The sequence below is a fragment of the Aulonocara sp. 'chitande type north' Nkhata Bay genome, linkage group LG14, assembly GCF_057382095.1.
Source record: "Aulonocara sp. 'chitande type north' Nkhata Bay isolate Kocher_YH1m ecotype deep benthic linkage group LG14, A_spYH_male_GT1.1, whole genome shotgun sequence".
Lineage (NCBI taxonomy): Eukaryota > Metazoa > Chordata > Actinopteri > Cichliformes > Cichlidae > Aulonocara > Aulonocara sp. 'chitande type north' Nkhata Bay.
Window position 1 is genome coordinate 37049369 of NC_141357.1, and position 25405 is coordinate 37074773.

At 41.8% G+C, this 25405-nt stretch overlaps 3 protein-coding genes and 4 non-coding genes across 11 annotated transcripts in view; 5 read left to right on the top strand and 2 right to left on the bottom strand.

The window, feature by feature from the left end:
• aamdc (adipogenesis associated, Mth938 domain containing) lies at positions 1 to 20480 on the top strand. 5 transcript variants are annotated; one of them, XM_086262464.1, is made up of 4 exons: positions 16709 to 16822; positions 18800 to 18950; positions 19038 to 19133; positions 19512 to 20480. In XM_086262464.1, exons 2-4 carry the CDS (start codon positions 18819 to 18821, stop codon positions 19650 to 19652), a joined length of 369 nt encoding a protein of 122 aa, XP_086118590.1. In that variant the 5' UTR covers positions 16709 to 16822; positions 18800 to 18818; the 3' UTR covers positions 19653 to 20480. The 5 variants fall into 5 exon arrangements, with proteins under 5 accessions (XP_086118588.1, XP_086118586.1, XP_086118590.1 ...); XM_086262462.1 differs by lacking the exon at positions 16709 to 16822 and adding an exon at positions 1 to 82 and having other exon boundaries at positions 18800 to 19133; XM_086262460.1 differs by having other exon boundaries at positions 16704 to 16822; positions 18800 to 19133.
• Positions 2829 to 3019, top strand: LOC147315191 (U2 spliceosomal RNA). Its single transcript, XR_015124901.1, has one exon. It is a non-coding gene; the product is annotated as a U2 spliceosomal RNA (small nuclear RNA).
• Positions 6564 to 6727, top strand: LOC147315192 (U1 spliceosomal RNA). The gene has a single exon (XR_015124911.1). It is a non-coding gene; the product is annotated as a U1 spliceosomal RNA (small nuclear RNA).
• Positions 7990 to 8153, top strand: LOC147315193 (U1 spliceosomal RNA). Its single transcript, XR_015124917.1, has one exon. It is a non-coding gene; the product is annotated as a U1 spliceosomal RNA (small nuclear RNA).
• Positions 8213 to 10659, bottom strand: LOC147315194 (E3 SUMO-protein ligase ZBED1-like). Its single transcript, XM_086260439.1, has 4 exons — positions 10620 to 10659; positions 9832 to 10149; positions 9215 to 9564; positions 8213 to 9029 (listed from the first exon to the last, which is right to left on the bottom strand). The coding sequence occupies exons 1-4, from the start codon at positions 10657 to 10659 to the stop codon at positions 8619 to 8621; spliced, it is 1119 nt and encodes a 372-aa protein (XP_086116565.1). The 3' UTR covers positions 8213 to 8618.
• Positions 17157 to 17347, top strand: LOC147315195 (U2 spliceosomal RNA). Its single transcript, XR_015124902.1, has one exon. It is a non-coding gene; the product is annotated as a U2 spliceosomal RNA (small nuclear RNA).
• Positions 19129 to 25405, bottom strand: part of ints4 (integrator complex subunit 4) — a 12491-nt gene continuing 6214 nt past the window's right edge. The window contains exons 17-24 of the mRNA XM_086262459.1: positions 25307 to 25400; positions 25141 to 25221; positions 24921 to 25051; positions 24774 to 24833; positions 24449 to 24608; positions 21890 to 22033; positions 20951 to 21071; positions 19129 to 20835 (exon numbers count right to left, since the gene is read on the bottom strand). Coding sequence (XP_086118585.1) covers positions 20645 to 20835; positions 20951 to 21071; positions 21890 to 22033; positions 24449 to 24608; positions 24774 to 24833; positions 24921 to 25051; positions 25141 to 25221; positions 25307 to 25400 — 982 coding nt within the window. The 3' untranslated portion in view covers positions 19129 to 20644. The remainder of the gene's footprint in view (positions 20836 to 20950; positions 21072 to 21889; positions 22034 to 24448; positions 24609 to 24773; positions 24834 to 24920; positions 25052 to 25140; positions 25222 to 25306; positions 25401 to 25405) is intronic.

The following is a 25405-nucleotide window of genomic DNA, read 5'->3' on the forward strand; positions in this document are numbered from 1 at the left end:
CTCAAACCCAGGTGCCGTTAGTTTGACTCGCTACAGTTTGACGCCACCTGAGCATCAATTAGCAGGTTGGAGGAGACTTTTAGTAAGTCAATTTCTACCTAATAACTTTATAATTTATAATTATTAGTTCACATTGAGACCACTGTATCAATTAAAAAAACACCCTTTCTGTTTTTCGGGTAGTATTTAAAAGGTTTGTTTGGGTTTACCAACTCACGGCTCTTCATGGATTTGTGGGGTGAGGATAGGGTTGCCAACCGTCCCTTAAAATACGGAATCGTCCCGTATTTCGAAACAAAAGTACACGTCCTGTATTGAGCTAATAAGGGACGCACTTTATCCCGTAATAGAGTGAGAATCAAAAGTAGTCTATAACTTTTAATGGAATTAACGCTTTGTTTGAAAACATAATTCCCAGCCCCTCTCCTGCTTTGTGACCAATGAGCTGACAGCACACTTATGACAATTCGAGTATGACAATTCAGATTACTGCTCATCTCATTGGTCGAGGAAAGGTCGCTTGCGGAGAAAATACCGGAAGACAACAGATGACCACAACAACAAGCATGGCCAACAGGGAAACAAACGCAGACACTGCGGTGCAAGTCTCGGACGACAGTACACCTAAAGCTGGGCAGACACTGTGCGATTTTTTCAGTCACGTTATTCAGCTCCTGCTCAAACTGCACGATTGACTCGCAGGGGTTAGAAGTTGGTAGGTCACGATGCAGGTCTCACACTATACCGCCCGATGCTCTGATGCGACCTGAGAGCTCACACTGTGCCTCCATAACATGAAGGTTATAACAGAAAATCTGTCGCTCGCTCTCTCTCTCTGTCTTTCACTCACACAGACACACCACCACCATCAACTTTGCTAAATTGCTAATGAAAAACATGATCAGGCAGCTGTGAATGAGCAGCAGTGTAAATCCAACTATTTTCACGGTTGTTGTGGTCGTGATAATTTTGTGGGGCCACATCGAAAAGGCTCTGATGAGCTTTCCAAAGTTCTACAAGTTGTGCCTCCATCGCTTGTGTCCAGATCACACGCTGCACAGCCGCGCTGCTCCGTCTTTTTCACCGACGTTTACGTGTTTGCGCATGAGCAGTGTGAGCGGCTGTGGTGACACCCTCACGAGCGATTGATGATCGGGAGCTGGTCGTGAGGTGTTAATCACTTCTCGTTACCCCACGTATACTACACGACGCACGATGAAGGCCAAAATCGGGCCGATCGCCAAAACCGTCGCACGACTCAAAAATCGTCTCAAAATGGGCCAAAAATCGCACAGTGTGAGCCCAGCGTTAGAGCAGCAATGTTTGTTCCCCTCAGAGAAAGGGAAGAATGGGAAAAGGAAAACACCTGGCTGGAAAAAGTTAATATGGGCATGTGCAGTGAATATCAGCGCTATGTGGCCAGAAGTGTGATAATATAATTTATTTTGTGTAATAAACAACTGCAAGGATAGATGATTACAACAAATAGATGACTAATACATAAAAGTAATACATAGATGAATAATGATGATGAGTTATGATGCGTAATCATGGGAACAAGCGGGTTTACAAACAGGAGCAGCTGATTAGCATTAGAAAAGCTGAAATAATACCTCAGCTGAAGCCAATTGTACTAAATGCACTAAATGTGCACTGTTACAAGAATATTTTTCTTTCTATTGTTTTCTATTATTTTAAGTTAAGCAGGACAGAGTGCTTTTAAAGAAAGATTTACTTATATTCTCAAAAGTTAAGCATGACAGGCTTCTGTTTAAGAAAGAGACCTGTTTTACTGTGTTAATGTTGTCATTTTGAGCTAAAGATAAATGGCTAAATGATCATTTGTTTCCCATGTGTTCATATCACAAAGAATAGAATATGCATGTACTTAAATCAACTTCAAGTCAAATGGTTAAAAAAAATAATTTCACACACAAAAAAGAGCTAGAAAATTCACCACACTGGGAAGGGTGAAGACAACTGGGTCGCCCGGCCCTGGCCACGAGGTGTCCCTTATTTATTTTTCAGGGAGTTGGCAACCCTAGGTGAGGAGGTCTCAACCACAGTCGCCATTTTCGTGATAATGACTTCTTCCTCACACCAGGCGCGCCTGCAGAATATTTATAGCGTGTTTAGTTCTCAGACAGATGGATTTACGGGAGACTTTTATGAAGTTTGTTGACTCAAAGTATGTGCTAACTTTACTTTGTCGCATGTTAGCGGTAGGATGTTGTCAGACTTTGACTGGTATCTGCTGCTGTCATGTAGAGGGTGTTCTGCAAGGAAAACTCGAGCCAGAACAAAAAGAGAAAGATTTGCGTTAATATTTGCGGTTTGTCACCGAGTGGTTAATTTTTTTCATAATAGCGGAGCATGTAACATAAAGAGTGTAGTTCGCCCTCCGCGCCACCAGAGACCGCTAGTAAAGTTTGTTTTTTCTTAACGAGAAACGTAAAAACATTAATTTACTTTACCAGAAATATATTACGTTTAATTAAGTTAAAATAACACTCATATTTAGCGTGATAAGCGTGAGTGTTGTCATGAATGTAAACTAAATTTATTATGTTTATTTCTTGTTTTTTGCTTTTCTGCTTCCTATTGGACTAAAGCGTACCACGTGTCTAAGAAGACAGAAGAAGGTATATTTGCTAAAGCTAGCAGATTCAAATAACATACATCGACATTACACTGGTTATACGTTATCTAATGATCTCATGGTTGCTGTTTTATACGATGGCCTGAAATGGCGAGCGGTTTAGTTTCCGAACCGTGAGTGAGGGAGACTGTGCGGGGAGTGACTCCGTCTGCTCCGACGTATTCCCGGTATCGCTTCTCGGCCTTTTGGCTAAGATCAAGTGTAGTATCTGTTCTTATCAGTTTAATATCTGATACGTCCCCTACCCGGGGACCATATATTAAATTGATTTTTGGAACAGGGAGATGGAATAGGGGCTTGCTCCGTCCACTCCACGCATCGACCTGGTATTGCAGTATTTCCAGGAACGGTGCACCCCCCTAAACATGTGGAAAAACAACGAACGTTTTACTAGCTGGATTTATTAGCAGTGTAACTGCAACCAGTCACAATTTTTTGTAGCAAAATACTGGCGACGAGAATGGATATACTTCCTATCCTGCTACACCAGCTTGCATATTCGCCATGCATGAATTAGTTAGAAAAGAAATGACAAGGTCAATGTTTAGTTTGTTTTAGAGTGGTAATGAATATATTAAACAGGAAACTCTTTATCAATCTATAGAGAATGGCGGTAAAAGTATTCCACATATCCCTTTAAAGTTGGACGTGCTTTATTACAGCAACTTGTACACCTTAGTGTCTCAAAGATATATTCATAAATGTCAAGTGTTTCTCAGATTTTGACTTCCTATTCCTCTGAATTTTTTTAATTACTCACCTTTGGCTGAAGATAAGATCGTGGGATTGCCTGTTCGTTAGATCCCTTTGAAACCTATTGAAAAGACTATTTGCTTGCCTTACCTTATTTACTTATGAAGATATTGTATTTTTTGACATGAATACATGTAAAGAAAGAATATCTGTTGCTAGTAGTGAATTTGATATCTTTGATTAAAGTTAAATTATGGTATACAAGACGGGCTACAACAAAGGATTTTCATAAGTGGGCCGAGAATGGACTCTTTAAGTGGGTTGAGATGGAAATTGCAGAAATATGGGGCTGGGATGCAATTAAGGACAGATGGCAATAGGGCTGGGCCATATTATACCGTTCATGGTAATACCGGTACAATGTTAGGCAACGATAAGAAAATGTAATATCACGATAGAATATGGATAAAACACGCATGCACAGTGCCTTTGTTTTCATACGCACATGGCCGAAAAAGCATGGCGGCAACAGAGAATGAGAAGGGAGAAAGCGGATCATTGAGTGAAACGGATGAACCAGAATTAGTTTGTAAAAATGGTGCCACTTCAGTGATGTGGAACTGGAATTTGTCTGTCAGACACATTTTTTTGTAGAACATGCAAGCAGCCCGTCATTATTGCCGTATTTGTTGGACTAACGCGCTCCTAAATCTGGGAGTAATCTGGGTCATAAATTCTATCCTCTTCATGTCCCAAAGTCAAACGAACAACATCACTGAGAGTTAAAAACTGTCTAAATTCTTTCATCTTTAATAAAACGATCAGCATTGCTGCTTTACCAGGTGTAACTATGAAGTTTAACATCCAGGCATCCATGAAAACAGAATTTATTACACTTAACGAAGTTAGAAGCTAGCAGGAAGTTAGCGGAAGTTAGCTCGCTAGTTTCGCTAGTTACCTAAGCATGATATAGCATGTTCTGACTGAGAGAGTTCTGAAAAAATTCAAACGTACAGCTCTGCTATCACTTCCAACATAAATGAAGACAGGAAACTAAACAGCAGTGACGTTTGTAGGGTTACTGAAGTTGGGCTAGCTGGTTTATAATGATGTGCTATGTGATCGCTAGCGACACAGCTATGTTAGCATAACACACACAGTGAAGCTGGACGAATCAACGCTAACACTTTTCCACTCGATAAAAGTTAACGTGAAGGTTCCTGATGGTTAGAGACAAATGCAATCGCATGGCAGGATGCTGTAAACCAGGGGTGCCCAATCCCAGTCCTCGAGAGCTACCGTCCTGCAGCTTTTAGATGCATCCTTGTTCCCACACACCCGAATCAAATGAATGGCTTGTTATCAGGCCTTTGCCAAACATGATGGCATGCTGAAGAGGTAATCAAACCATTTGATTCAGCTGTGTTGGAGTAGGGATGCATCTAAAAGCTGCAGGATAGTAGCTCTTGAGGACTGGGATTGGGCAGCCCTGCTGTAAACGGACCAAGCTTCAGTCAGGAGAACAACTGAGATAATCCATCCACAATACAAGGTTAGTAAATAATATACTGCAACAACACAGGAATAGAGCAGCTGGGATAGAATACAGCATTAATGAATCAATGGTACAGAAGTAGAGGAAGCAAGATAAATAAAGTTGAATAAAGTTTGATTTATCTGAATGCTTTGTTTCGCTTAATGTGCCTTATAATCCCGTGCACCTTATGGTCCGAAAATTACATATTTAACTTTTTTATTTGGCACATCACAGTATAATGTAGCAAAGCACCTCTTTTTAACTTCAGTGGATATTATACATGGTTATGCTCAGGATATGTCAGCCCATTTCTACTGGAAATGCCTTTTGGTTAAACTGTCAGCAAGGAATTTGCATTTGCACTGTTACATTTTTATATAGCTTTAATGCACATTAAAAAAAAAAACAGCTGCTTGTTTGAGTGAAAATAAATGGATGGGGTTTTTTGCGCTAGTAAACTTGTGGAGTTGTATTTTGTCTCATGTCAATTACATCGTCAGTTATATCGTTATCGCAAATTTTCAAATATATATCGTGATAAATATTTTTGGCCATATCGCCCTGCTCTAGATGGAAAGTTATATTCCCAGATGCTCAAAAGAAATAAGATGTAAAATGAGATCCTTTAAGTGACTCGTTGACAATGTAAGGGATAACGGACAGAGACCTGTCAATATCAAAATATAATTAAAATCAGGGAAATACGTCAGCAGTGACCGTGGTCCACTTGATCCAGTGACTACAGTTCCAAGCAGATTACAGATACTGGGGTTTGTTACTCATCTTAAGACAAAATTCCGATAAGCATGCCAACTTTTGTAGGCCTTCATCTCGCTTCCAATATAATTTGAGGGGTTGTTGATATTATAACGATATGAATTGTGTGGCATATGTCAGGAAGAATGCCGGCGTTACACTTCGCACTCGGAAGGTGTAAGTAAACATCCATCTTCTCTTTAATAGATTTTAAAGAAACCAACAGGTCATCTAAAGTATTATTAGTTTCTAAGTCTTGTTTTGTTTTGTTTTTTTCAAATATCTGGTGGAACTTTTATGTCTAAAAAATCAGTCCAAAGGTCCTCTGACTATCAAAATCTACATCCTCCTCTTGAAGGAGTTGAGCACAGTGTGAAGGTGTCTCAAAATCTCAGATCTAACCCCATCACATCATAAAAGTGAGCGTTCCCACTCCAGGACAATAGGGGGCAGCAGGAGTAGGACAGTCAGCTGTCCAGCAGGAGAAGACAAAAGAACAGGAAGTGGTTGTGCTGTTAGCAGAAAACGTGTGTGTTTTGTGTGTTGTTGTTGATTTTTTTCTTCCTGAGCATCAAATGTGAATCACAAGGTTTTCAGCTGCAGTTTGATTTAACTTGGAGTTACTTGAACTTCCTGTTTGTTGGTGGATTTAAGGAGGTTAAATGGATGAAAAATGTTGATCTTTCAGTTAGCTTTTGTTGTGCAGATGCAGCAATGCATGATGGGAAAGACTCCCCGTATTTTATTAAAACGAAATAACCTGATGTGGCTCTGTTGGAAGCTCCTTCCTGTGTATATAAATAGTGTGTAGTCCCAGCCTCCTGCAGGCTGTGTTTGTGTTGATTGTGAGATTGTGAGCACCGTGAGTGTGCAGGGTTTGTGTGTGAAAGAGTCCCCCATGTGTGAGGTGAACAACTCATACTTACCTGGCAGGGGAGATACCATGATCAAGAAGGTGGTTCACCCAGGGCGAGGCTCAGCCATTGCACTCCGGTTGTGCTGACCCCTGCGAATTCCCCAAATGTGGGAATCTCGACTGCATAATTTCTGGTAGTGGGGGACTGCGTTCGCGCTCTCCCCTGATCACATGTTCAAAGAAAACAGAGGAAGCAGATACTGCGGCAGTGTCCTGCGTTTATTAAGGCTCAGAAGTCTCCGTTGTTGTGTTATTTGAGGAAGATGTTAGTGAAAGCTTTGTGCTGCACAGTCTTTTCACTGAAGTCCTTTGTGCACTGTGGAGCACACTGTCACCTCCCGAGTGTTCATCCACTTAACAAACAGCAGCTTCTTTTCTAATCCAGGGCAGCTCGTCCCTCTCAGTCGTGTTAGGAAAGTCATTTTTGTCCATGTGCAGAAAGACAGCCTGTTTTTTCCCTTTTCTTTCCTCTAATGGTTCCACAGCAGCCAGCATGTGTGTTATGCAGATTGTGGAAGAGGGCAGGGCTGGTAGAACAGTTAGCCAAAGTGTAGCCACCACCGAGCAAAGAAAATGGTTTAAAGATCTATGACAGACGAGCAGCTCAGACCATAACTTATGTTGACCTCACTCTTTCCTGTGTACACAAAAAACTGTCACATGTGACCCGGTGCCCAATCAGCTCGAACAAACCGTTTGTATTCACACTTTGTGGGCTTGTCCCTCATATACGACTTCATGCCACTGGTAGCCTTACATGCCACCATCCTCTAATCTGTGCAGATGTTTCTACAAGGCTGAAATGAGCTTTGCAGGTAGTGTAATGTGATCATAGAGTGGATGTTCAGTCTGATCATGACAGAAACTCATCTTATTCCTTCTTTGCTGTTGTTTACACACAAGGAAGCTCTTAGAATATGTGTGTGCAATAAACAGTGTTGTTCCTACGCCGGGACAGTAGGGGGCAGCAGCAGGAGGAGAGTGAACTGTTCAGCAGCACATAACAAAGGAACAGGAAGTGGTTGTGCTGTTAGCAGAAAACGTGTGCGCTTTATGCGTTTTTTCCTTTTTTCTAAACATCAGACGTGAATCAAACAGTTTTCAGCTGCAGTTTGATTTAACTTGGAGTTACTTGAACTTCCTGTTGGTTTGTTGGTGGATTTAAGGAGGTTAAATGGATGAAAAATGTTGATCTTTCAGTTAGCTTTTGTTGTGCAGATGCAGCAATGCATGATGGGGAAGACTCCCCGTATAGTTTAAACGAAATAACCTGATGTGGCTCTGTTGGAAGCTCCTTCCTGTGTATATAAATAGTGTGTAGTCCCAGCCTCCTGCAGGCTGTGTTTGTGTTGATTGTGAGATTGTGAGCACCGTGAGTGTGCAGGGTTTGTGTGTGAAAGAGTCCCCCATGTGTGAGGTGAACAACTCATACTTACCTGGCAGGGGAGATACCATGATCAAGAAGGTGGTTCACCCAGGGCGAGGCTCAGCCATTGCACTCCGGTTGTGCTGACCCCTGCGAATTCCCCAAATGTGGGAATCTCGACTGCATAATTTCTGGTAGTGGGGGACTGCGTTCGCGCTCTCCCCTGATCACATGTTCAAAGGAAATAGAAGAAACCAATATAATTAGGGCTGCTCGATTATGGCAAAAATGATAATCACGATTATTTCACGATATTTATTTAACAATAACAATGCATTGAATAATTGCTTTAAAGATTGTCAAAAAATAATATAAAATAATGTGCAAATTCTGATAACCGTGCAAATGTTTGCAATATAAAAAAAATGTAAACATTAATGTTTAGTGAACTTCAAACTACTGCATAATATTTATGCATATATATAACCAAACATCAAGGCAAGCTGTGTAGCCACACAATGCACAATTGCATCAAACTGACATTGAGGTATGTCAACTAAAGTTGCTGCCTGAACAAAAATAAAATTAAACACTGAAAGTAGTACCTTTTATAAGAAATAAATAAAAACTAGTAGGCCCGAGTCCCATACAATCTCAAAATGGCTCAACAAAACATGGTTCCTGCAACCTTTCAAAGGTTTTTAGCCAAAAACACCAGCCTATTGACATGATCAGGCTTCAGGGATGCACGCAGGCAGTTGACAACATTTCCACCAGTACTAAAGACCCTTTCTGATGAGGCACTTGTGGCTGGGATGCAAAGATATTTCTTTGCCAGGATGGAGAGTCGTGGGAAGAGGTTCTGTGATAGCTTCCACCACCCCAGTGGGTCTTCCTCTGTGTCCAGGGTCCCTGCCTGGAGGTAGGCCTGAAGCTCAAAAGCTATGGCCTGGTCCAGTTGAAGAGCATGTTCTGCACCTGGAGCTGTGCTGTGAGGGGCCTTAAAGAAGCTGCTTAGGCCCTTTTTTCTCTTCTTTTGGTTTGATGCACCATCATCAGCAACCTCCGTGTTACCAACGGGTGTCCCCATCACTGCAGCCTCCTTTAATGGGACAAATATAAAATGACAGCAACACAGAATGAGGAACCAGTTTTATCTGTCTCGGGTTTGGCATTCTAAAATACAATCCTTAAATAATTACTATAAATTCATAAAGTCATCATCTTGCTCAGCCAAGATTGAGTTGTTAATAGGTGGAGTGTTGGTTTTATTAAAGACACACTCACATATTTCTCTCCAGAAAGTGCATCAGTGAATTCAACCAGAGGTCCCAAGGTCTTGTTGATGGCCTCAAGGACATCAATGTCCTGCCATGAGGGGATGAGGTGCCTGGTTCCTTTGTCTTGGGAGAGGACATGGGCAATGGCCTTCTGCTGCTCAAGGACTCTGGAAACCATGGCCTGCCTAGATCCCCATCTGGTTGGACATTCAGTCTTTAAGGAGTGGTCTGGCAGTTTGAGGTCTATCTGTGCCCTTTTCAGCTCTCTCTTTTTTTTCCAACTGAATGAAAAGGTGCTGACCACTTTTTTGCAGACCCCCACTGCACGCTCAATCCTGTGATCTTTCATGGCTCTTTCTATAAAAACATAAAAAATATAAACAAGCATTATCAGGATGATGATTGTCATTTCCTTGAGTGTGAATGAATAAGAAAAAGTGATGGTAGCTTATTTATGTGTTTGTATAATTCATAGAAAATGTGTATGACTGTGAGAATGAATAAAAGTATCTCTGAATTTAAATTGTTTTTTATTTATTATATTCATTCGAAGCATTATGTTGTATACTTGTTGAAAGAAAATCACATTATGCATCATATTCAGTAGGAATTGGGCCTACTCACCTATGGCCAAATGTAATCTGTGCCCAAAGCACTGGAGCCTCATCCAGCCATTCAGTTCTGCAGCCAGTATGACATTTGCAGCGTTGTCTGTGGTTATACAGACGAGTTTACGCTCCTCCAGATCCCACGTAGCCAGTGCTTGTTTCAGACCTGCAGCTATGTTCTGCCCCGTGTGGTCTTCTGGGAAAAATGATGTCTGGAGACATTTCGTTTTCATGTTGAAATCCATGTCAATGAAATGTACCGTGAGGCTCAAATACGGGTGCGGCTTGACCACAAGTCCATTGTGGTGGCAAAATATTGGGCTGTAGCCACTTCCTTTGCGACACCATCATGACACTCGTCATATAAAGCGGGAATCGCCACTCGACTAAAATAGTGACGAGATGGCAAGTTATACCGTTTGTCCAAAGTGTGGATTAGTTTCTTAAAGCCGGGGGTGTCCACTGTGTTAATTGAGCATTGGTCTTTGGCGAGGAAAAACGTTACCGCTTTTGTTATCTCCTTGTGTCTCTGGGAGCTGGTGGGATATTTAGTCGCGTTGTACATGGTAGCGTGAATGGAGGTCTGTGAGGATGAAGCATGTGTTGTTGAGGGTTTTTCTCTATGCTCCTTCATTGTTTGATCGTATGTCACTTTGTGAGCTGTCTTCAAATGATTGAATAAATTTGTAGTGTTGCCCTGTGGTGCAGCTACAACACCGTAGCAAAGTTTACACACTATATCGACTTGATCCACGTCGGACTCCGCGAACCCATAATGTTTCCACACCACTGAAGTAGTTTTACCTCGCTTTTCAACCAACGGCATTCTTTCTTTAGCAGCCATTATCCTCTCCTCTCCAAATAACGTCTGCTTAGCTCTCCTCCTGCAGGGCAGGGATAGCTCAGTAGGTAGAGTGGTGGCCCCATGATCGGAAGGTCGGGGGTTCGACTCCACTGAACGGCTACCCTGAGGTACCCCTGAGCAAGGTACTGTCCCTACACACTGCTGCACTGGCGGCTGCCCACTGCTTCACTGGGTGAATGGGTTAAATGCAGAGGAACTATTACCCTATGGGGACTAACACGCACACTTTACTTTTACTTTTACTTTCAGGTACTCTTAATTGATGTGACGTGTGTTCGAAACGCAGAGAGGTGCGCTCGATTTGCCACCTCGCGAGAGTAAAGCACGAGGGAGGTGCTAATAATCGGCTCAGTCATTTTTAATGATCGTTGAAAGCTCAGATCGTAATCGTGATTAAAATTCGATTAATTGAGCAGCCCTAGATATAATAGTGTCCTGCTGTTTATCAAGTCTCTGAAAGCTCTGTTATTAGAGAAAAGGTTACTGAATGAATGAAGACTTTGTAGTAAAGTACTACAGTAAACAGGACTTTCTGTTGTTCAGAATAATCTTCCCACAGTATAAAGTTCCCACTAATCTCCACTAGAGGCTGATAGAGTTCTGTTAGGTGGTGTGTGGTTTGTCTCTGGACTGGAGGGAAGTGTTCACACTTTGTGCTTGTCACTACCCGATCCGTATAACGCATATGCGAAAGGCCACTACTTCCGCTCAAAGCATTTTACGATAGTTACGGTCAGAGTATCTGTTAAGATGTTAGCAATGATAAGTATCTCTTAAAATGTTTGCAGTAATGAAACATTTCAATATAATGTAGACAAAAAAAACGAAAAAGAACAATAGTCACAGTTCAGGGGATCAGATCTACCCGATCCCCCTACCTCTGTACCGTGCATGTGCAGATGGTCTCTGCTTCTGTTTCGTTTAATTCCAGTTTACTCCCCAGCAGTGTTGCCAATAGGGCTGCCACGATTAGTCCACTAGTCACGATTACGTCCACTATCAAAATCGTTTGAAGCTTTCTAAGATCATAAAAGACGCAGGAGTAAGTAGTAGGATTTAAGAGTGTAATAACGGACTGAAACAGAAGATGGCAGCACTGCATGTACAAGGATGCCAGCTGTCGTTAAACCCCGAAGAAGAAGAAGCTGTGTCCCAGAATTCATAGCGCAGCCCTGCTCAGTTTCCAACAATGGCGGCAGCTAGTTAGTGTTAATATTACTCTTATTATTCTTTCTGGGTCACAAAATAAACGTTTAACATATTTTCAGGCGAGAATGTAGCTGTGTAAACCTCAAATATCTGCTCAGTTTATCAAGACACCACATATTTTCAAAAGCGCTCCGACGTTTTCGGAGACGTCTGTTACCCACTAGCTCGATAGCTAGCCGGGGGCTAGGCTCACTAGAGCCGTGAGAACACCGGACTCCCGGCAAATCGTTTTCAAACCCACCGCCATCTTTCGCTACTCAGGTTAAACGTATATAAGTCACTTAGATAACTTAAAACTGTTATTTTATTTGTTCCGGAGTAAATCGATTTGGCTGAGATCAAAGTTATAGTTTTTACACAGCTGAATAAACGTCAAGCAGACAGCTGATTATCAGAAGTGTGAGATGCTCGAGAATTTACTCCGGTGTCCTGTTATATTTTAGATAGCAAGGAGTTTATTAAACTTCACCGAAACAATCTGCAAATTTAATAAACTATCATCTTGTCTTTCTTTTTAGTTAGCACCTTAAACACTTAAAGCTGTAAGCTAATGATAGTCATATAAGAGCAGATGCTGCTGGTGCAATAAGCTGTACGTTTTACGTCCAATGGATGCATGATCTGATTAGTCGACTAATCGCAAAAAAAAAAATCTGTGACTAGTCGACTATCAAAATAATCGTTGGCGGTGGTTTACGACACCAACTGTCTGCCACAGACGTCTTAATGCCCACTCACATCCTGGGCCATCTGACCTCAGGAAATCACATGATAGGGTGGGGCCAGGTTTCACAATGAGCTCACCCGAAACCCTGGCTGATTGTGACCCACACCCGCTTTCACACCTTGGCTCATGTGATTAGGTAGAGGATCATCAGGGGGTCCTTTGTCCGTCTTTGGGGGGAAACTCCCACTGGGTTTAAATCTGGGACTCTCCACCATTTGACCCTTAGAACTGAAGAAACTTCTCGGATGAGAGGTGAAACGTCTTCAAGTAACTTAAACAAGTCCAGACGCTTTTCTTTCCAAGCTCCTTAGACTACGATGACCTGGATGACTGAGAACCTTCACAGACCCTTCTATAAAACCATGATTAACTCTATTAAAAGCCCCCTCTTGATCTAGTGTGATACAGATGGCAAATGTCTATCTTCTAAAAAGCCCAAACATGTATATGAAGTTGGATGTTCCATGAAATATTCTTTCCTTTAACCCCACTTGTTTGATCTTTATCAAATATATATGGCAGGGCTGCAGCTAATCGGTTTACAATTGTCTTACACAGTATCTTGTATTTCACACATAATATTTTTATACAATAGAGAGATCACACGTGTGCATGCTCTTACTCGTTTCCTAACTGCTATAAATTTCATTTCAATTTCATTTCATTGATAATCTCTCCCAAATGGCTTCTCAGTAAATCCCAAAATGTCATGTAAATTTCTCGTCTCAGTCTATCTATTCCAGGCACCTTCCTGTTTTTCATTGAATTCAAAGCAATGTATAGTTCTTCTTTAGTAATATCTGTTTCTAATTTTCCTTTTTTATCCAAGGGTAAAAAAAAAAACCCCAAAACAAACAAAAAACAAAAAACAAATGTAAATATGTACTCCCCCTTTCAAAAGTGACTTGAAAAAGTTGGGTGCAATGTGATGCAGTCTCCTCCAATAGTTCCTCCTGTTTTAGCCATGACCCCATCATTCCTTTGCAGTTCCTTTATTGATCTTCTTTTACAATGTATTTTGACTTTTCTGAAAAAATAGGCAGAGCATCTTTCATTTGCATATATTCCTGCTTCTGCACTTTAAATGTACAAGCTTTTTTCTAAAAAGTGTCCTGCAGTAATCTCTATCCATACTTACACCATTAGAATTGTCAGTAGAATATATATTGCCAATTTCTTTTTGTGTGGAATTTAACATCAATTTTGATTGATTTATTTTTTATCTTTCTTTGCAATATTTTATTATATAGCATTTTATTCTTTGTTTTGCATGTTTCCACCAATTCACAAGGTTGGAGTATAGATTCCTGGTCCTTTAAAAGGGGCTGAAAGCTGGACCTAAAATTGTTATCGCTAAGAATGAACAAAAAACGAAGAAATATTAGCAGACCGTATTTGCTTGTAGTAAAAATGTAATCTAACTGGGGTTTTATTCCTCTAATGTTTTCCCAAGTATCTCCAGGATCATCCTTACATATCTCCCTAAAATCGTCTAGTAAAGCAAATTCTTTATAAATAATTTTAGCAGCAAAAGATGTTTACCTCTGTCTACTGAGCCATTTAAATCACCCTCCACAACAAATCAAATCAAATCAAATCACTTTTATTGTCACATCACATGTGCAGGTACATTGGTACAGCACATGTGAGTGAAATTCTTGTGTGCGAGCTTCACAAGCAACAGAGTTGTGCAAAATACAATAATGTAAACAAGCAAAATACAAGAATGGCTACATCTGAAACTAATAAATATATGTACAATATATAATAGTATATGCATTTCTGGATGTGTATACTAAATATTTTTCTGTGTGTGTGTGTGTGTGTGTGTGTGTGTGTGTGTGTGTGTGTGTACACATATTTTACAAATTAAATAGAGTAAACAATAAATAAAATATATAAAATAAAATATACAGAGTTGAGACATGTGCAAAACAGTGGCATTACTGTACAGTATGGAGTGCATAATGTTAAAGTTCCCGTAGTGAAGCTGAGGTGTCTATGACGTGTTCAGCAGTCTGATGGCCTGATGGAAGAAGCTGTCTCTCAGTCTGCTGGTACGGGACCGGATGCTGCAGAACCTCCTTCCTGATGGAAGCAGTCTGAACAGTTTATGGCTGGGGTGACTGGAGTCCTTGATGATCCTCCCCGCTTTCCTCAGGCACCGCTTCCTGTAGATGTCTTGGAGGGAGGGAAGCTCACCTCCAATTATCCGTTCAGAGCACCGCACGACTCGCTGGAGAGCTTTGCAGTTGTAGGCGGTGCTGTTGCCATACCAGGTGGTGATGCATCCAGTGAGGATGCTCTCAATGGCACAGTGATAGAAGGTCCTGAGGATGCGGGGGCTCATGCCGAACAGCTTCATTTGTCATGAAACGTATGTCTAGATTGGCTAGTAACTCCTTAGGAACTGGAGGTTCTGCATCTGCGTGTATGTTAATTATTCTATGTTCTTTACTGTCAATATCGACACACACTCTCACTCCAATCTGGATTCTCCCTTAACCCATTCTCTGGAAAACAGCAGTATATCACTATCATCTTTTAAATGTCCTTCTTGTAACAAACATATGTCAAAAACAAATGTTGCCAGGTAAGAAGAAACTACTGCTGTCTTTGTTGGGTTTTGTAATCTCCTGACATTCATGGTCATGATTTTAAAATCTGCCATGTATCTGAAGGATTGTGGGGGTTTTGGGGTTTTTTTGTTTTCTTTTACCAGCTTCTTCTTTATCAATGAGTAACATAAACAGTTGGTGCTTCGTGCTGAGGAACGCCTGTGACAAAAGAGTGAGACATATTGATCCCTCTAGCACCTCCTCATTATTTTGTATTTGTCATTTCCTGTGGAGATGGAAATATTACATGCGGGAGGATTTGTTGTATTTCCAGATGACCGGCCAATAGTTACATTACTAGCAACGTCTTCATCCAAGGGAGGAAACCCACTGACAGTTTGTTTTGTCTGACGCAGCTCTTCTGAAGAATTGAGAGGTCTAGAAAACGGCCTCTGCTAGCATTACCGTTAACAGCTGGATTTTCCTGTTTGAGTGCAGCTAGCTAAACCGCTAAACATGTTTTTAAAACTTGAACTTTAAGCGCTTATTTCTTAAATCCAGCTTCAGACCGTGTTCCATCTGTCTCGCTTCCTGAGGGCAGGGCTGAGTGGTGTAAATTAACCTGTATATGTGTAGCATTTCAAGTCCCTTTTAAGGTCAGTCTTTTTTTTTTTCATATTTGGTTTAATGGGTTTTCTGTTAATGTTTGCTCAAGATTCCTGGAAACCAGTTCAAAGCCCTCCCCACACCCTCAACCAGTCTCTGGTTCTGGCTGAGGTTTCTTCCCGTTAAAAGGGAGTTTTTCCTTCTTACTGTAGCCAAATTCTTGTCGGGCTTTTCTCTGTATTATTGAGTACCTTACAATATAAAGTGCAATTGTTGTTGTGATTTGGTGCAATATAAATGAAAATGAATGTAATTGAAACGGGGTTTTAGGTCTTCGTTTGTTTGTTTAGTTGATTTATTTTGAAATATTTCAGTGCAAATTAGTCTTGTGCGTGTTTGTGTTTTGTACAGCTAAACGTACATAACATGAAACGAGTTCTGCTACCAGCAGTTGTCTGTCCTTGCTATTGTTGATGGTTTGTGTCTAGCAGAGGTTGCTGGTACTTGATTTGTTCTTCAGAGCCGACTGGCCGCGGTTATATTTGCAGGTTTGTGACCTGATTGTTCTTCCACAGACACCGCTACGCGTTTAAAGAGTAAATCTTTGGCCTGTAGATGCAGTAGAAGTTCACAGATGAAGATTTATCGTACCCAAAACGTATAAAACTTGATTTTATTATCAGTGTTCCCTCTGTTCAATCATTACCGGATGCAACTATTGCTGCTGTACTCTGCTTAGTTAACTCAGGCGAAGGAAAATCGCGCTACAAATGTTTAATTTCTTTGCTGACTTTTCAAATTTAAACGTGTAATTTTTGTTTTCTTTAAATTTTAATAATTTAAATGAACTACAAGTTAAATGTTGCATAATATATTTGTCTACACAAGCTCCTTTATTTTACTACGATATTTTGTTTTCTATGAAATGAATCGAGTTGAGGAGGCGCGGCTTCTCTGGACCAAAATGGCAGCAGCACTGGCTCCTCGCAGCCCGTAACAGAAACACGGACTACCCACGTGAATTTCACCTTCGGAGGACTCGGTAATAGTTATTTGACAGGTTTCAGGGATAACATCAGTAAATTCGGAGTTTAATGTTAAATTTCGTAGCCTTTTTGCTCTGTTGCTGCTTCGGTTTGTGATTGGACAATTGCAGACTACGTAACCAGGAAGCCACCAGGAAGACGTATTGTTTCTTAAATAACTTTGTTTGTAGCGATTCTTCGACTCGTTCTTCTACTTCAGTTGAATGTTTTTGTGTTTATTTCATAAACTGTACGGTAAACGTTACTGTTGAATTTTAACTTCGGATTTCGGACCGCGAGTCAGGGAGAGGGTGCGGGGAGTGACTCCGTCTGCTCCGACGTATTCCCGGTATCGCTTCTCGGCCTTTTGGCTAAGATCAAGTGTAGTATCTGTTCTTATCAGTTTAATATCTGATACGTCCCCTACCCGGGGACCATATATTAAATTGATTTTTGGAACAGGGAGATGGAATAGGGGCTTGCTCCGTCCACTCCACGCATCGACCTGGTATTGCAGTATTTCCAGGAACGGTGCACCCCCCTAAACATGTGGAAAAACAATGCAAGCTTAACTAGCTACGTTCATTAGCAGTATTCGAGTGGATCTGTTAGTATGGTGTACCGTACCGTAAACATCCCCTAAATGTGAGTTCACTGGATTTTGCGTATGGTAGGGTGTTTTTATGCACAGCATAGTATATCAGTGTAGTATTTGTAGTTTTTATTTCAGTCCCCTTAAAGAGTCCATGCTTAGTCCACTAGTTTAATTCATGAATAATAGTTTCTGGTATCATAATTTTTTGGGCATATAAGATTAAAGTCACAGTTGCTGCTTTTCTTTCTTTCTTTCTTTCTTTCTTTTTACATTTTTCATGTTAACGTTCACAATACTTCTAACTTTGTGAATTAAGAAACTAGTTTTCAAAAGGGTGCAGACAGGTCACACAGGAGGACAGTTCCACATAAGGTGACATATTGTTGACGGTTTGTGTATTTAAAATGTTTCAGGTAATATTCCACTTTATTTGAGAGACTGAAACTGAACTGAAACCTACGAAACACACAAGCCTAAGGTCCACAGGTAAACTCAGGGTTGTGTGAGCTGTGCGGAAAACTTTATTACTAAGGCTGATGTTTCAGCTCCAGCACCCTTGATAATTAACAACCAATCATAGACTGACTGTTACAGCTCGCAGGTTAGTCCGTGTCCCTTTAATTACGGGAGGAAGAATGACTTGAGGGGTGTGTTCAGTGAGTTGACATCGAGACGGGTAAGCAGCAGCACAGACTTTAGCTTCATGTTTTCCTGTTACAGCCTAACAAACTGTTTTAAAAGGATTTCAGCTAGTTTGTGTAAATATTTTGTCTGGTACGGTTTGAATAGATGCAGTAAGTGAGTTTGACAGCAGGTTTATATTGGTTTGGAGTTAAAAGTGAGAAGTATAAAAATAGACCCAGTCAGCTCACGACTTACAGAAATGGCAGGACAAGGATTTTAGTTGCTGGCGATACTGAGTGTGTGTGTGTGTGTGTGTTAGTTAAACCCTGTGCAATCTATGTGTGCTAAAGTAAGCATCTAATTTGCCTGTGCTAAGTACACAGTTTGTACAGGGCAGCTTACATGTAATAATTTGATCTGATTGATCGAATTCTTGTATTTACACAAGTTATTGCTGTTAGGTGTTGTTATACACCTGTTCAGTATAAACCTCCTAATGAGTCAAACTTGATTGAATGCAAGTAAAAGAACTTTGGACCTGAAGTAGTAACTGAATTATCAGCAGCACGTTTCACGTAGGCCCTCTTGTTCTTGTAGTAGTTAGTTGTAGTTTTGTTATTGACCTGCAGGGGAACATTTTACAAGGGCACATAAATCACTCCTGCTGGTTGTGGCAAACTTGCATTAATGAGACCTTTCAGAGTATTTCGATGGCTTGTAGAAATCTTGTCACACTATTTCAGAAGCTGTGCTAACTGCTTATTTTGTCTTACAGCAGGTAGCCTCAAAGAAACATGTCATCTCCAGAGATCGCCTCGCTCTCCTGGGGCCACATGAAGGTGAAGGGATGCTCCTCCACCTACAAGGACTGTAAGGTCTGGCCTGGAGGGAGCCGAGCCTGGGACTGGAGAGAGACTGGGACTGACGTAAGTAAAACCAGAATCCAAATGAGGACGGACTGCTGTAAATTAGCTCTGAAGCAAATTTGTGATGTTGAGCTTTATGCTCCTCAGCATTACCCTGGAGTGCAACCTGCTGACCTAGATGAGGTGCTGAAGAAGGGAATCGACCTGCTGGTAATTGGCAGAGGCATGAGCGAGGCTCTGCAGGTAAAACAGACCAATTTATTCCTTTAAACATAATAAAGCCAAAATATAAACTATAGTTTGGTTGGAGTCTTAGCACCTTTGTTCTGTTTGTTTTAAAGAGTTTTTGCTTTCTGTTACTTTGATGTAATAACACAGATCCCACGCTCAGCTGCTGTATGACCGAGTCATGTTGCACAAGCTGCTCCTATTAGATAAAGTATCACAAAAGAATGAGACTGCAGACTTGGTGGTTCATCCATTCAAATAATCTGGCTAATACGGTCGTTCTTTGGAGGCTGAAAGGCGATTTCCTGTGTGTGGATGTGGTTGGAGCGCTGATGGATCGATTAAGGAGCTGTGCTTGTCAGACTGTATTCACACCATTGTCTCCTCTAACAGGTTCCCTCCTCCACCCTGGACTTTGTGAAGCAGAAAGGCGTTGATGTAAAAGTCTTCCAGACGGAGAAGGCTGTCGCTGAATACAACAAACTGGCCGGCCAGGGTGCAAAGGTGGGCGGGGTTTTCCACTCCACCTGCTGATGTCACCCTTACCTTGCTGACATGGCCACCTGAGGAGGACTCTACAAGCTTTTTCACTGTAGAGAGAATATCCCACTGTGGTGCTGAAGCTTTGAGTTCACTGTGAAGATGCAAACAAGGTGCCGACTAAATTTTAGTCTCATTTGCATTTGTGACTTCCTGATTATGAAAACACAATAATGGGCATAGACTGATAGACTCTCCTGCTTTCTGTTGTGCTACAGGGCTCATTAGTTTTCCATGCTTTGCACATTAGAGAGCACTCTTTCCTTTACAGCCGTGTGCTTCCTGCCTGCCTTAAAAGCCCAAACTCATCTGCTGATGAATTCAGCACAAAAGAAGCCTTCAAACAACAAGAGCCACCGATAACAGTTGAAACAGAGTTTCTGTAGGTAAACGTGTGGAACGATTGTTGATCTTTGCCTGCAGCTGTTTCATGGCTTAGTCTCTGTCCACAGGCTCAGCAGGAGCCAATCACAGCACAGAAACTAGGTCCATTCACACCTGTGGCCATTTTAAAATCAGGTGGAGAGACCCGCACAGAGAGAACATCCAAACTGTGGTTAACACAGAGTCAAATCTTTAAGTAAATAAACATCTTAAACAAGAGAATTCACAAATCGAGTCACCTTCTCTCTGAGAAAAGTTATTTTAAAGGTGGTGGCAGAAAAGAATGTAGAGCATCTTAGAAAGCTCTTCTAGAGTTGACTTTAGATGCAGTCACATGTTATAAAAGCTGAAATGTATGGATGTTACCTGCTGTCTAAACAGGGAGGAGTTCAGTTTGATTCATCATGTGACAAAATAAAAGTGGAGAATGAAACTTGACCACCTGACTTCTTCTTTATAATTGAATACAAAAAGCTTTTTCCATAAAACCCCGTCTTGTGCTTCCTACAGCTTGACCGTTAATGAGAGTGGTTTCCTGTACAGTTATAATTAGAGATGAACAGAAGAAGAAAAGTCCTGCACGTTAAAGCTGAGGCGCTTTGTTAGCGTCGTGCGGGCTTGGGCATGATGAAGACTTTAACGGCTTTGCTAAACGGAATCGTTCCCTCGACGGCGGCCTCTGCTGGCGGGAGGCTCTCCAAGCTCTCGCTCCACCCCAGCTTGGAAGGGGAGGTCAGGGAGGTTGAGGAGGAGCTGTAGGCCAGCAGGAGACGCACCTCGATCTGAGACGGCTCTGAGGCAGAGACACGAGGGGAGGAAACAAAGTGACGATGGAGCGAGAGTTTTTACTAGTTTGGATGCTTTATAACTTTATATTCAAAGGACAAAAAAACATGTTATTAACTGACCTGTCCACGCTGTGTGTGAGAGGTAAACCTGCGTGATGAGTCTGTGTCTGTGGGGTCCGGGCTTTCTGAAGTCTCCAGGTTTAGGATGGATCACGTGACTCTGGCCGTCTGGATACAGAACCTGCAGAGGCAGCGAGTAGTAAACATTCATGTTGGGTGTAAAATACAAACCAATCAGTGCTTATAAGACTGGATGATAACCGGCACAGCCTGATTTAAGCTGCACTCGCTGGCAGGTTTGTAAGTAAGCCGAGCTTGATGTCAGTGGCTCTGCACTGTCGAGGCCTCGTTTACATCAGTGGGGAAACAAAAGCATGTCTAGCCACAACTGCTGGAAGCACTAGAATATACCCGCAGTGTGAGAGCAATTAATTTGTGGATGAATGGAAGACTGTGGCCATTGTTTTAAACAGGTAATGCAATATTTTTGTTAAATACCTTAAAGCTTAAAACCTACACGCTCAAAACTTTGTGTGTTTTGGTCTTTTATCCACACATGCACAGTGTTTTAGGACAGACTGACACTTTAGAGAAAGATTTTTGTCTTGCAGTGTCAAAGGTGTGCGCCTTGATCTCTTTCAGATTCGGATTAATTTATTAATCCAACATGTTTACAGCTGACCCACACAATCTATAGTCTTTAAACACTAATCACAAACACTTACATGTCGAGACAGAGATCGACAACGAGGTTGAGAAAAAAAAATATTAAAAATAATTTGAATAACAAGGACAAATGCCTCAAAATCAACAATCAGAAAAACTCATCTGAATGACCCCCGTCACTGTTAAATAATCTTATTGCTGACAGACTGTTCGCTGTTTGCAGGCCAACACTTCTATAGTCAGATCACCACCTGTTGGTTTGGCACTTCACAGCAGTTTTGGGGGGATTCAAGTAGATGAAGTGATTTCTTTCTGGCGTCACATCAAACTGACCTGAACTTTCACCGTGTTCTGGGGGTCCTGGACGTGCTCCAGCGTTGCATCAATGTCTAACGCCACCACCAGGCCAGACGTGAACCTCAGAGGGTTGTCAGACTCCCCCGTTGGTTCAATGATGGTCGCCGTTGCCCGATGGATCTGATGACCAGCAATAAATTAAACAAAACTCAAACCACACCACCGCTGCAGTCTCTGAGGCTCAAAGTTCAGGAACTCCGCCCATAAAAATGCAGAAATCTTTTATTTATAAATGGAAATATCAGGTGGAAAAGAACATTTAAATTAAAACAATGCATTCATGCAAATGAGATTTCAAGAACTAGTTTCAAATATAGAGTGGCTCCAGCTTTGATCGACCTTTATTCTGAAAGTTCACCTCTGTAATCTTATCGTGCCATCTGGAGTCTGCTGCTGTTTTTAGATCGCTCCATGTCTCAGTCTGACCTGTTACACATTTATAATTTATAGAGATGGCACCATACCACTTTTTAATGTCCGATACCGATTCCGATATCATAAATTTGGATATCTGCCGATACCGATATGAATCCGATATAGTGTTTTTTGTAATCAATAAAACAGTTTATTATAAATATCTTGCTGCATTTTGTATAAGTTCATACTCAAGTTTTAAAAAACAAGAAAACGAAGCTACTCTGTTATACCTGTATGCAAAAAATACTGTTCAGCAACACTGATCAATCTAATAAACGTAAACCTGCACCATCCCCCATTCTGGTATTTTAAAGAGTACTTACCTACCTCACTAATAGGGTTGCCAACTCCCAGCAAAAATATTAGGGAACCACCCCCCGCCCTTTATCGATGTAATCAACTTTAATTTAATGCAAGTGTAAAACAAATGCACAGAAATCGATTATTTTTCTACAATAATTAAATAGATTCATCATCTTTCTTCAACAGAATTGCAGACTGCACAGATGGTACTATGGCTTACTAGGGTGTATATTAGACTTATTAGTTACTATTTACAATAATGGATTTCTATACATTTAATCAGATGACCACATTTGTTGTAAGATTCAGATAATTATTTATTCAAAGTTTTTAAATGACATAACAAAGAAAAGTATTTCTTTGTGCCCCCCTCTCCCTGTTAATGCCCTACCTGCCCCCCTGACAAAACTTTGCTAGACCCGCCCCTGCACAGTTACCAGCTGTCAGCTATGTAGAAAAGGATCCTGGTGTTATTTGTCTCTCAGAAACAGTTCATAACTTCAACTCATCCATGTCACCTAAAAGGTAAACCTGTTTCTCCATCACCTGTTCAGCTCTGATGATTCAGTAAGGACAGCTCCTGGTTTCATCCTCATGTTTCCCTCTCACCACATATCCAAACCATATCATGACCAGCAGCTTTACAGCTGTGGCTCCAGCCAACATCAGCTGATACTAGAAATGAATATTAAATAAATTCTAACAACAGCTGATCACGCTTAAACGTGCTGCTGTTGTTTATCCGCTGGTCTCCTCTTTCTAGTGCAAAGTGGGCGATAAACAAACAAGAAAGACGGACTTGCGGCAGAAAAGCCGATCAGCTGATCATTGATCAGTTTCATGTTTGAAGTAATAACAGGAGAGGGAGGGGGAGTGAATGAGAGAAGTAGATGCAACTGCGCAGCAAAGACACAATAACTCCAGCTTCGTGTCTATATTTTAATTCTAGCTGAATTACGGGACAAATCGCTTCCTTTTCACCTCAGTATGGAGCTCCGATGGCCAGTCCAGCTGTGGCTCAATATATCAGTTGTTAAGCTTAACGTGGAAATACTCTGCAAACATTCAGGGATGAACTTACACACTTGCTTTACTTCTCTGGGATAGTTTTCGCCGAGATGAAACGCCGCGGTTAGGAAGCATGTAGCGAGGCTCCAAATGCTCCAACAGACCGCCGACAGGTCTCGACAACAGCCGCTCTGTCACGTGACACATACTGCTCCGATGCGCCGAGCTGGGTTACGCCAAGTAGCGCGTTTTGTGTGTATCACACCGATATGTAATATCGGATCGCTCCATCTCTAATAATTTCATCACTTAAACTTAAAGATAAACTTTGAATGTGAGAGATTATAACTGGAGGTAACAGCTGGGTCTCCGGGTCAGGCGTGAAACCACGAGCATGCTGATGTGAATTAGACAAATTCATAATTTGAGTTGTGCTTTGATGTTTGAGATTTCTGAGTGAGAGTTTGGTCAAGATGAATAAAATCACCCCAAATTAAGCTCAAGTTGAAGGGCCACTCTTATTTTGAAAGTTTAGTTGCTACCACAGCCCCAGGGTGGGCGGGTCACTGTTGTTCTTGGTTATAATCTGCTACTTCAGAGTCAACTCTATCATGTATGTAAGCACTTGGTTATGTGCATGCTTGAGAGCGCCTTATAAAGAGCGATGTGTAATAACTGGTTTAAGAAAGCCTTCCAAAGAGTCACTTAAACAGAAACACTGGGAGACGAGCTTGAAGGAGAGATGAGTGCTGTATGGATTTCAGTCATGAAAACTCGTGCTGTGATGCTTCAGTGTTTTCACCGCACCTGTTCGGGCAGTCTGAGCTGCAGCAGGCCGCTCTGTCTCAGGGTCGTTTGCAGGATTTTCACCAGCTCCACTGGCTTACAGGACGACAGGCGCGGCATCAGCTCCAAGAGCTTATCCACAAAACTGTCCTGGAGGTGTGGCAGCTCGGTCAGAAACAGCCTGAGGGAGGCACGAAACACCGACAGCGAGTCAGGACAGTCCGACGCTGTCCTTTGCATCGATAACACACAGACCATCAACAGATTACATGAATCTCCAGCTGATATGGACTGAGCCGAGTTCAACTCTCACTGTCTGAAAAAGACAAAGAATGAAAAAACATACCTCTGAAAAGACTCGACATCCTGCAAAAACTTCTCGCAGCTGCCGATGAGGAGATCCAACCTGAGGAGAGACACAGGCTGGGAAGTATGTACAGAATGTGTGTGTGTGTGTGTGCGTGCGCGCACACGTGTGTGTGTGTGTGTTTACCCCTGTCTGGTGCGAGCAGTCAGGACGAGCTGCAGAGCTTTGGCCTGGAGTCGAACATGATGTATGGTGGCCACCTGTCTGCTCTCCAAGCCGCTGTACAGAAACTCCAGCTTGTAGGTTTCCTCCAAGATCTACAAACACAGTCGCACACATCACATGATCTCACTGTTGCTGTTACAGTGTGTGTGTGTGTGTGTGTGTGTGTGTGTGTGTGAGAGACCTGCTGAGCCGCTGCTGTGGCCGTGACGTTTTGTTTGAGGCACAGAGGGACGGCCATGTTCCACAACTTCTCCTGCAGAGCCTGAAGAAACGAGGGACAGAGCTCTGAATCTGAAGAACAGGTCTGTTTGCAGACACTCAGAACCGCAGCAGAAACACACTCCTACCTTCATTAGCAGCAGCTGGCAGCGCAGGTATGTAGCACAGAAATCAGCAGCTCCAGCAAGCTCCGTCTGCAGCTCCCCGAGCCGCAGCAGGTCTCTGCA

Excerpts from the sequence above, each read along its gene's own strand:
- LOC147315194 (XM_086260439.1), bottom strand. The coding sequence starts at position 10,659 with ATGGCTGCTAAAGAAAGAATGCCGTTGGTTGAAAAGCGAG. Across the intron at positions 9,565-9,831 it reads CAGATTACATTTGGCCATAG|AAAGAGCCATGAAAGATCAC; the intron begins GTGAGTAGGCCC and ends ATGTTTTTATAG. Across the intron at positions 9,030-9,214 it reads CACTTTCTGGAGAGAAATAT|GAGGCTGCAGTGATGGGGAC; the intron begins GTGAGTGTGTCT and ends GTCCCATTAAAG.
- aamdc (XM_086262462.1), top strand. The coding sequence starts at position 18,819 with ATGTCATCTCCAGAGATCGCCTCGCTCTCCTGGGGCCACATGAAGGTG. Across the intron at positions 19,134-19,511 it reads GCATGAGCGAGGCTCTGCAG|GTTCCCTCCTCCACCCTGGA; the intron begins GTAAAACAGACC and ends CTCCTCTAACAG.